At 33.3% G+C, this 11534-nt stretch overlaps 1 protein-coding gene across 1 annotated transcript; it reads right to left on the bottom strand.

Annotated features, from left to right (window-relative positions):
• Positions 1-5227: 5227 nt before the first annotated feature.
• Positions 5228-10826, bottom strand: LOC119829346 (probable NADH dehydrogenase [ubiquinone] flavoprotein 2, mitochondrial). Its single transcript, XM_038351816.1, has 5 exons — positions 10710-10826; positions 8016-8203; positions 6637-6844; positions 6318-6394; positions 5228-5354 (listed from the first exon to the last, which is right to left on the bottom strand). Exons 1-5 carry the CDS (start codon positions 10824-10826, stop codon positions 5228-5230), a joined length of 717 nt encoding a protein of 238 aa, XP_038207744.1.
• Between the last annotated feature and the right edge of the window lie 708 nt (positions 10827-11534).

The raw sequence follows: 11534 nt of genomic DNA, 5'->3' as shown, positions 1-11534 counted from the left end.
ATAGGTGAAATGTGGCATTTTGACCAAAAATTTGTTATAGATTTAAATAAAACAGCTGAATGAATAAATAAGCTAAATGAACACCATGGACAAAATTTTATATTCAAAATAAATATTCGTGACGGGGGTCCGCTTCAGAGTCGCCTTTTCGTTTTTTTAATGTTTTGTGGCCAAATTTAAGATTATGGATTCGGGTAATAATTGGCCAACACCTGAACGTTCAAGGGATGCAATAGCGAATGGATGAAGAATGGCGGAGAACATTACCGGGGTCTATAGCAGCGAATAGCAGAACCTAAAAATTAAATTTTAGCAAAATGTTATGAAATATTATAACTTCATATAGTAAGTACTTTATAAGGGTAGATTAAAATCAAACGATAAGATGAGATAAGGCTAGTCAAAACATATTTCTGATCAATAAAATCGCTTATTATCAAAATTTCGAATCTACAATACAAACAGACCATTGTTAAAACTACTGTTAGTAAACTATTTCCATAACAATCTACGAAACTTAACTCCTTCCATGCGGCTATGCTAATGATTTCTATGGAAAGTACGTAGAAAACTATCACGGCCGCATGTCGTGCGCACTTGTTTCAGCTAAATTATGGCCAGAGCAGACGCGCCGCCGCCAAACTTGCTGTTTTTGTTTCCAAGATTAACGATGAACAATGCCCTCGAAAAAACGCGTCACAGAAAACGAGGCGATTGCCTAAAACTTTACCATATAAATCACTCGTCTAAATTTTATGATCTCTATGTATGAATCTCTCGTGAATTTTATGTTCGTTCCCATAAATCATATTCGTCTTATCAGCATACAATGGGAAGGCAGCGTTTCGCTTCATAGATTTCTAAGGTTCGCTTAGTCGACATTCGTATACAATATGTTGACAACATAATATTACAAATGTATTTTATCGTTATACTACAGAAATATAACCATTTAATGAAAGCAAGGAGACGTCAACGTGTAGGCGTCTTCAGAATACTAAATTATATGACAAAGTTAACACTGCGAATGCCTTTTCATTATTTATAAAAGGGAATGTGATAAAATTGTGGATGTAAAGAACTTGAACTAGAAGTTTAAGAACAATAAAGTATGTAGGTAGGTATCCAGTACTCTAACACGTGACTCTAAAATATAATATAATTTATTATAGCATAATAATCTTCTATAACGTATTGTATGTATATAATCCTCTATACCGAAATTTACGGTAGAAACGTTACCCAACTCTTATCAATTTGATTTACCATTTAACACCTTTTACTACATTATCTCGCTGTTGAACAAATCACGATATAAAATTATTGTACTTTAATAGGAAGGCTATTAAAACATAGAAGTAATTAAAATATTTTATACATATTATTTTAAGATTTGTTTATCTACATACAATATTCGTCGTCTTACGTATGTACACATTATTTCTCACGGTAATAACAAGGTATAAAAGTTAATTTTTATTAAAGAACCGTCACTCAGAAAACTCGTAATAACAAATAATGTGTTGGTTCAAATGAAACAGCAGAGCGGCATTTGTACCTTTTTGTGAGTATTTTTCTTAGATCTCTGTGGGATATTTTCTACGGAGAACTCTTTACGCAGCTTAAATGGTTCAATGAGTCTGGGTTTCGGTATAAATAAAAGAAAGTAGCGTTTGTATTCCGAAATAGGAAATCAATGACATTCAAATGTAACATTAAATTTGCTGCCAGACGTGATTTTACAAAAATAATATAAACATGTTATCATCAACACAGTTATTGCTATTGAATCTGTTATATCCCTACTTCCCTACTAGTCCCTACTAATATTATAAATGCGAAAGTAACTCTGTCTGTCTGTCTGTCTGTTACGCTTTCACGCCTAAACCACTGAACCGATTTTGACAAAATTTGGTATGAAGATAGAACTGAACTTGGGAAAGGACATAGGATACTTTTTATCGCGAAAAAAGGGTAGAAAGAGTTGAAAGAGGGGGAAAGTTTGTATGAAAGTTCATTATTGTCAAACCGATTTTGATGAAACTTGGTATGTAGATGGAGCTAAACGTGAACAAACGTGAACAACGTGAAAGAACAAACCATACTTTTTAATGCGAAGAAAATGCTCCTTACCATGTCACGCAATATAAGCGAATTCTACGCGGGCGAAGCCGCGGGCGAAAAGCTAGTACCTAATAACACTTCATTTAACAAAAAAAAAAAATGTACAGATTAGCTGCCTTATCGCTCAGCAGCATTTCTCCCAGGCAACTATGACAGCATTGAAAATTTTATTTATTAACTCTCTGACCCGACAAACACTTTTCTGCCTTATTCTTAACATTAAGGGGTATGTAAAATAGATGTTGGCTGATTCTTAGACCTAACTGATATACACACTAAATTTTGTAATAAACGGTCCAGACGTTTCGGAGGATTATGGTGACTAATATTGCGACACGTGAATTATATGTATAGAAAGGAGATAGAAGATATTACTCATCTCGAAAATTTGTCTCAATCGAATGAAATATTGTATACGTTTCAATACTAAACCCACTGTAGTAGAAAGTACACAAAATTCCTGACCAAAAATAGAATTAGCATAATTTTGAATGTGAATTGAGTTGTAAAATGTAAGTCAGCTTCCTAAAGCAATAACAAAGCAGCCATGGCTTCCGGTACAGACATTAACTACCGCATTATCTCGTTACACCGCCGAACATTCGGACGTTTTATTTGCCATAGCCGAGGAATGTACTGAAATTATTCAACGTTTTGACAGACTTCAGTTTTATATTGAAATTTCGTAGCAGTCCCACTGTTTACACATACCTCTCGTATGCAACATTGACGATAATTTCGAGGCTGGTTATGGTTTTAATTCACGGTTTTTTTATTAAGTCTTAATTAAGTACTAATTCGTGGAAAAAATAAGTTTTAATATAGTTATGTTTTCAGACTAGGATAATCATAACTACTTATCACATATTTTTTTTATTCAATTATTTAGATGATGTTCGCATCTAAAGTATAAATTTAACAAGACTTGTAAAATATAAATAACTTATAGGAGCAATAACATAATTTTATTAATTAATACCGCTTAACTGAATCATGGATAAGTTCAAACGTACGAAAAAACAAACTTCACAACTGCATAATTATCCTGCTTCTAATAAACATAAATAAACGAGTAATTAAACTAATGCAACAAACGAGAAAGATATCACCGTCCACTTCAAGCAATTGCCAAACAATTCTCATTGTCGGTAAGAGATAGTTTCACCTGTAATTAAAGTTTGCGGTGTAGATAATATCGCTTGTGATTGCCGGGAACTGCTTAATTACGGGACGATCTTGTCCCGGGGGTAAGCGATCGGAGACTCGCCCAAAGATTTACTTCTCTTGACCCCACTTGAGCCACTACAAATACCTCCACTTATCACGTTACATGTAATTATCGATCGCTAACAATCGAGATTACGTTTAATCTTACTTTGTTTTACTACATGCTTGATTAGTTCCGATATTGATGCTTTGATTGGTTGTCTAATTACGAGCGTTTACATCGGTTAATTATTTGATCAGTGATAGACTATTGATATGTTGATGCTGTTATTCAAAAAATTTCAGATAAGCCAGATACTATGATTCGTTTATATTTTAAGAAGTACCGTTCCTTCGTGTGGGGTAAAAAAGAGAAAATTTCCAGACAGTGTGCTGGTCAGGCTTTTATACCACTGAGATGAAGAACTTCGTGCTTATGCATTAATCACTACACAAAAGAAGCGGTCACGGCACTTGACTTATTTTCATAGTATTTTCTTGTGTTTGATTTCACGCGAGTATTACATATTAAGAAATTAAAAACTTTTTAGACTGAGACAGTCAGACAGTCTCCCCGTGACCACGCTCGCTGTAAAGTGTTCGAAACGTCGGGTGAATAATATAATGAATAAATGGCGTTTAAAATCCGTTAAAAAGTTTTTAATTTCTAAATCTATTTTCATTTATATTATAAGTTTGTTTCTGATTGAAATTATAAAAGTTATTCAATAAATATAAGATGAATCTAAATCAATCTTAAAACAGAAACAACATAAAATCACAACATCTCTGAAAAATGTACAAATCCAAACACATTAAAACATCATTACAAAGAAAATATAAAATCCAAACATTGTTATTTAAACGAAGAAAGTTTATAGCTAATATTTGAATACGGGGGAGTAAAATTTCGACGAGACGATAACGCCATTCATTGCATATATTTATGTTAATTTTATCCTGAAAACAGTGTGTTAAGATCCTTATAAGAATAAGCTTGTACGCCACAATGGATTTTCTTTTGTGTTTTTCTTTTTGTTTATATTTGTCGTTTTTGTGAAGTGACTTTATGTTTCCCCTGTAGGTATGAACTTCCTATTGTCATCAAAGGCGTATGGAATGACCAATCTTAAATTAGGATGATTCTGTATTAATGTTACTGATTTAGATTTATTTAATATAACTAACCCGGATAAAAGAGTTATCTCAGAGTAATGAAAGACGTTTTATAGTACTTATGGATTTAAATCGTAATAAATATACTTTTTATATCAATGAGTATATAAGTACAAATAAATAACTAATGTATATAATATCTTATAGTTACTACTCATACAGAAAAGCTTTATTGAAAAATCGAAAGCAGACATAAATACAAGGCTACTTAATGAAACGAGATTACGTAGCATTATAGCGGAAGCCTTAAAATGAATAAGAAACCAAGCCACGTAGCAACCTAATTGCGCTAATTCATAGAAGCAGGAAAGTCGAAAATTCGCCTTCGGGGAACAATCCCACTTGCCGCTTTGCTCTATTAATATTAAATAAATGTCCAAGTTTTTGTCTTTACTCTAATGTTAGCAAGTCAATCGTAATAATAAAAAAACCGTGAATAAGATCGAAAAATATTTAATAAACAGTTTAGGAGAACACATAAAAGTTCGTCAAATAATTATTTCTCAATATATAAAATTTCTATCATATTTCTATCATCTTCAAATAGTTTCGCCTCAACTGCGAAAGCGTGAATTAAATCCGCGTGTTTCAGTAATATTATAATTTTATATAAGTAAAATAAAATATAGAAAGAACAGAATGTAACATGGTACAATTAATCATGCATTTATTACCAAGATAAAATAATCTGTTGCACAGTTCATTCGCTATGAAAATATATTTATTTCTTGGTTGGTTGCGAAGGCGCGGCGGGGCACAATGCCTGTTGTATACAATATCCAGGCGGCGGTGGACACTCCAATAACGACGTTAAACCTGCACTAGGCTCAGCAACAAATCTACAGCTCCTATAAATATATAAACAATTCGTTTCACAATAAACAAGAAATATTACTCCGTTTTGACGTAAGGACATTACATCCACAATTTATACTCAGACTGGATTTAAACGCTATTAATATATTAAAAATAAACTGTATTATCGTATAATAACTTTTCTTACACACGCTATTATAACTTTGAAATAAAAATAACTAATATAATTTATTTTGTATTAATACCTTGCGATGGAAATACATTTTAGAGTTTTTGACGAGGATGTTCCGAAAAGGGCCGTAGCTTTTTTTAATTGAATTAAATTTAAATTGAAAACTGAATGAAAATGGAGCTAGCGAACTGTGCGTTTTCATTTTAGAAATATAAAACTCCAAAATAGCTCGGTCTATCAAGATCCAATAATTGTCGCATTTTTCTCTATTAATTAATGTAATAACTCACTTTAAAGTAGATTTCAACTGTAGTCTTTATTGAATCGTTGAGTCATTGGATTTTAAATATATAATAATTTAGTTATGTAAAATTTAGTACTCAATTTTCATCAGTACTTCTTTTAAGCTTCCATAACACATATAGTTTGAAGCCTTACTGGATAACAATAACAGATATCAAAAATCCATTTCTTTAAAAGCTAGCTCTTTTTTTTTAATTTTTAGTTTTATAGCATTGAAATGCTTTATAAATGAGAAATTTTGAAAGAATAGAAAAAATTTGATCACGAGGCAGGATGCGACCCTGCGTATCTTGCCTAACCGTAGCAAGCTAGCTCTTGTCCGCGGCATCGTTCGTGTCGTCAAAATAAATTCTCATGCTCCAAACTTACATCCTCCATTTTAACCCTTGGGCCTACATCATAATGGCTATCTGCATGCCAGATTTCACCCAGATCGGTCCAATAGTTTCGGCTGTGTCAGTCAAAAAGTCACCTTTGCGTAGTATATACTATATATATTATTATAGATTGTGAAACTTACTGCGGTCCCCATGGTGGTATGCCACCACATTTAAGTATTTGAATGATGTTATACACGTCGCAAACCGTTACGTCTTCCTAAATGATAAAGAATTAGATAGATTTCAAGATTAGAAAATTTAGCTTTGCTTTACTATTAAAAATATTCAAGTTTACTTATCAAAACAGATCATCTGGGGTGTACATTCATATTTAAGCCTCTAACTGCATCTCCGATAATTCATTCGAGCATAACACGCGATACAGACCGCCTAACCATCAATAGTCCAAGATAATCTCTCTGATTCGATTTAGATTGGCACGCATTCAGCCTCACTTACATAGTAATCATCATCAACAACTATAACTGGTGCATTGGCGCATGCGCCCTGGCATTGCACTGTATCCACTCCGAACATCCCATCAGCTGACAAACCACCAGCACAGCAGCATGTGGCTTCTTCCACTGCTTGTAGAATGACATCCGACCCGCGGAGCATGCATGGTGTGGTCACACAAACTTTCACATTAAATTTTCCTCTATAGCGTCTATAACAAAGTTTTACCCACAAATATAGTACACAAGTACAAAATTAAACAAATAAACATTTGGGAATGAAACAACAGACTGAATCATTAGCACTCTCCCTGATCGGAAGAAAGTTTCTGCAAAAAGGGGCCCGCCCTTTCCCGCTGTTCTCTGACAAAGGAGTAATTTCTTAGATAGAAGAGCTATTGATGCAGCCACTAAGTTCGAGAACGCGGTTCCTTAGCACAAAGAGACTAGAACTATTGATTGTTAGTTCTGAATCAATAATAACTTTAAGCAGTTTCAACTGAGGTTGTACTTAGGCAAAATATCATGGGACTTTTGTAATGCACACAAAAACTGCTTGATCGATTCCAAAAATAATTTAGCAATAAGTAAATTGCTTACTGTATAGCAAGCTCACTGAGTGACATGGGCACATATTATAATGAAAGAAATTACGTAACACGAGCGAAGCCGGGGTGGACCGCTAGTGTATTACAATCAACTATCATAACCGGAAAATTATAAAACTTTTTTCGTACTGAACATAAAATGGAATAAAAATATAGTTACAGAAATTATAGAAAGAAAAGAAAAAGAACCTTTTCTACAAAATTTTCTAGAAAATTCTGTATAAGAATATTACATAGAACATGATCATATTATTTGTAGATTTTATCGTCAATATGGTGATACGAATGTTATTGATATGTTATATTCAATCTTCATCATAAATATATATTACATGCATATTTAAAACAAAAGAGATAATATCAAATTTACATATATTCACGCTCTTTTGCTCGTTAAAATGCTGTTTGAGGATTTAATCAGTACAATGAGTGCGCAAATTAGATGCAACTTGTAGTCTCAATAACCTAACAAAATTAGGATTACTTTTCTATTACACGAAACATAAATTTCGACATTTTGATTTTATACGAATTTATAATTTTCTCAGCTTATTTTTGGTTACGTGACAGTTTATCATTGCTCTTCACATATTATGTATGGGAAACTCTTGTTAGCCACATCTTAGAAACTACTGCGCGGCTTTTAATGTTTTTTGGTTTTTTAGATCTACCCTTTGAATGAAATAATAATCGTACAATACATTCCTATTCTTTCGATACGCTGTATCCAAACGTTATATGTATATTTAGGTGTAGCGTACACAAAGGAACAAACCTTTTACACATAGTGTAAAACGTGGCCCACTCGTAGACTCTCATCCGGGGAATATTAAGGATCTCCGCTACCCGGTGCATGGCTGATATAGGAATCCATCCCATCTGCCTTTGTACGATGTCCAAAGCCGCTCCGAGCGCAGACCGCTCGCAACCCACTGGATAGTTTTGTATTATAGCACACAATCTCTGCAACCAAATAAATGCAATTTTATATTATATTTTTCCAAGAAATATATATAAGAAATTCGTGTTTTTATTATAAACTGGAGATATAAGTATCCCCAGTTTATTGGATTTGTAATTGGATAGCGACTGTTGAAAAAAACAAAATATTTTTTAGAATCAAGCGGAGCATGGACGAACAATTTAAAATTAGAAACTACACGGTTAGTCTTGTCAAAACCGGGACTACGCTGACTGTAAAATGTTTGAAACGATGACAAAACTTGTCTTAACTACGTTTATTTCTAAATTTATTTCAGAAATAAACACCCGTAACATGTCCTCATTTTACTAGTAACACAAAGAAAAAAAGTTCAAAGTTTCCAGTAACCTTACAAACATTATAGACGTCACGGCGTCTTGAATAACAAAGCTTTAGATTGATGTAAATCATTTAATATTTTATCGTAACGGAATAATTTCTGAACCTGTTACCCTGTATGTAAATAATTAATCATGAAAGTACCTGTAGAAATACAAGTAATTTAGTTTTCTCGAGTTTGATATTACGCGAGTATTACACAATTAGAAATTAAAGCCTTTTTACAGTTTTTTGCGAGGTCTATTCATTATATTATTTAAATCGATTTCATCCAACTGGGACTTACTCTTGAAGTGGCATGTTGTCTTGTAACATTTTGACTCGTCTGCGTCTGTGTATGATGTCGATAACCATAAAAGGCATTGGTATAAAACTTGATACTATAAAACATGAACTCCACACATATACTCTACACCTATTTGACCAAAAAAGGGGCAGGATTTGGAGCAAGCGATATGCAAGCAAGGCTGCGGTCGGAAACTAGGCTCACGTAATAAAACCAACTAAATAGTTTCAATTACAGTTTTTATTAAAATTGCGTTAAAATTCATTAACTACATTATAAACATGTTTGAGCTCAATCAAGTGCAATACAATGATTACAATCGACGCATGTAATTACATAATTACAATGAATCAATGTTAATTATGCGAAAATTTCGACCTTGTTCAATGCAAAATTGATGTTTGCCGCATTAAAATTTGCTTGCCATGTATTATGATAAAATAAGAAACAAATATTTTTTTAATAATGCACTCAATATGTCCGGTACGATAATATATCATATTAAACTATATCACATTTACAACAAATGCGCAAAATAAATTAAATTCGTAATGTATAGTTGTTAAACTCAGTAAATAAAGTGTTAATGTTATATTTTGCCAGTATATTTCCGAATACAGATAATTTATAATGTTATAACAGATATTAAATTTAATGCACTCATTTGTTAAATTGAAAAGTAATATTCGCAAGCCATGATTTACGATTAATACCTGTACGAAATTACATTTAAATTCATAATTCTCTGTTCAAAATGTGCCTTCATCCTTAGATTAATTAATCATAAAATCATTCAAATAGATGCAAGAATTCGCTTTTGAATTTGTTTCTATAGACATTAATGTAAGGATTTTACCTCTGCATCCCTATATTACTTCATATCTATACGCAGTGGGTCGTACGTATTCTTCTACGTATTTTAGATTGTTCTTCGCATCGCTGGTTTATATTATAATGCAGATCTGACCATTGTGGTAGTCGAGAATGTTTCGGCACGAATTGGGCCACCTCGCACCTCGCACCGGAGAAGTACCACGCCCCCACAGAAAACCGGCGTGAGGCCCAGTTCCTTTTCTTCACGTTTCCCAGTCTATCCCTTCCTTCCAGTCATCAATCCTTTCCTTATCCCTTGCCCCTTAAAGCGGGAAGCGCATTCGCAGAGTCACTACTGTGTACACTCTGTGAATGTTCATGGGCGGTGGTGATCGCTTACCATCAGGCGAACCACAAATCAGTTGCCCTCCGTGACATAAAAAAGTAGGTATATATTACATAGTGATAATGATACGTGCAGTGCAACCCGTGTGAGAGCCTTAAAGGTGGTAATATCGAGTTACGTTTTTTTATTCGAAATACTTAGTAAACCTAAAATTGATACAAAATATGGTGAGATGTGCGCACAATGAGCTTATAAATAGTTACTAATGCCTTGACCGTAATATATTCGTAGAAAAATTTGTAATCACATATTTTTTTATTTTATTTAACGTTGCAAAAGATAATGATGATTCCATGTACTACACCACTCCTTTAAACTATATAAAAGGTAAATGTTTTATAGGTAAGCACGTGGTATAATCCAAAAAATGAATCCTCAAAAGAAAATTGCCCCTCTGTTACTATGGTTAACGTGTTACCGTAGAATCGAGGGGGTGCTGCATTCTATTCCTGGTCTACTCACGATTAAAATGGTCTCGGTCTCGTAGGACACAGAATGTTGATCACCTACTTATCCATAAAGAAAATTGATCAGTGAAACAGATATACATCTTCTGCCGCATACCCAACTACATGGAACACGGGACATGACGTATCAAATGCATACTACGAGTATTCCCTTATAAAGCATGTTTCATATTTACCATAAGATTAGCCTCGGTAAATTCAAAGGGCGTGCCCGCGTGGTTATCTTTGCTATCGCGGTGAACATTAAGCTCTTCACTTCGAAGGCTTTTCGAGGTGGAAAATTGTCGCAGCATTCGTGGAATCTTGAAAATGAAGGAAATACATGAACATTATTATATGAAATTACAAACATTGTCAACAAAGGAAATGCTTTTGATTAGCGTCTGTAGAGTAACAGTTAATAATATGAAAATAAAAATTATTGATTACATTTTTACACGTAGTCTCACTACTCTTTGGTCTGGAAGAATGAGACCAAAGGATAAATGTATTTGATGTTTTTTATGTACCTTACTCTCTTTGAATGTTATTTTTTAAAGCCATTTACTTGTCCCACAAATCCTTACTATGTGTAAATGGGTCTTTGCTTGCTTGTCTTTCATCACGCCGCGACGGAGAAATTGTTGATATGATTTTTGTTTCTAGAGATCAAGGAGATGAACGCTAGAGGGCTACTTTTTACTGTAAAACATCTCATTGGCATGGGAATTTTCTTTTGATTATACAGGTGAAGCTGTGGGCGGAAGGCTAGCGTACCATGTAAAAGTTCATTTCCAGAAAAATCCTTAAAATGAAGAAAATAAGACTGATATACTTACAGTACGTAAATTGCTCCTTGTCAGTAACATTATAAAATGTATTTATAACAATAAATATAAAAGTTCGCCAGTTAGCATCCAATATTTTTATGCATAATATACAATATTTGACAGTTGACTTAAAATTGCTTTTAATTTTCTATGATAAGCAAAATAGAGTTTATATTTAAGAGTATATACAAA

Source organism: Zerene cesonia, chromosome 10 (assembly GCF_012273895.1).
Source record: "Zerene cesonia ecotype Mississippi chromosome 10, Zerene_cesonia_1.1, whole genome shotgun sequence".
NCBI classification, from domain to species: domain Eukaryota; kingdom Metazoa; phylum Arthropoda; class Insecta; order Lepidoptera; family Pieridae; genus Zerene; species Zerene cesonia.
This window is presented reverse-complemented; position numbering and strand designations above follow the sequence as displayed.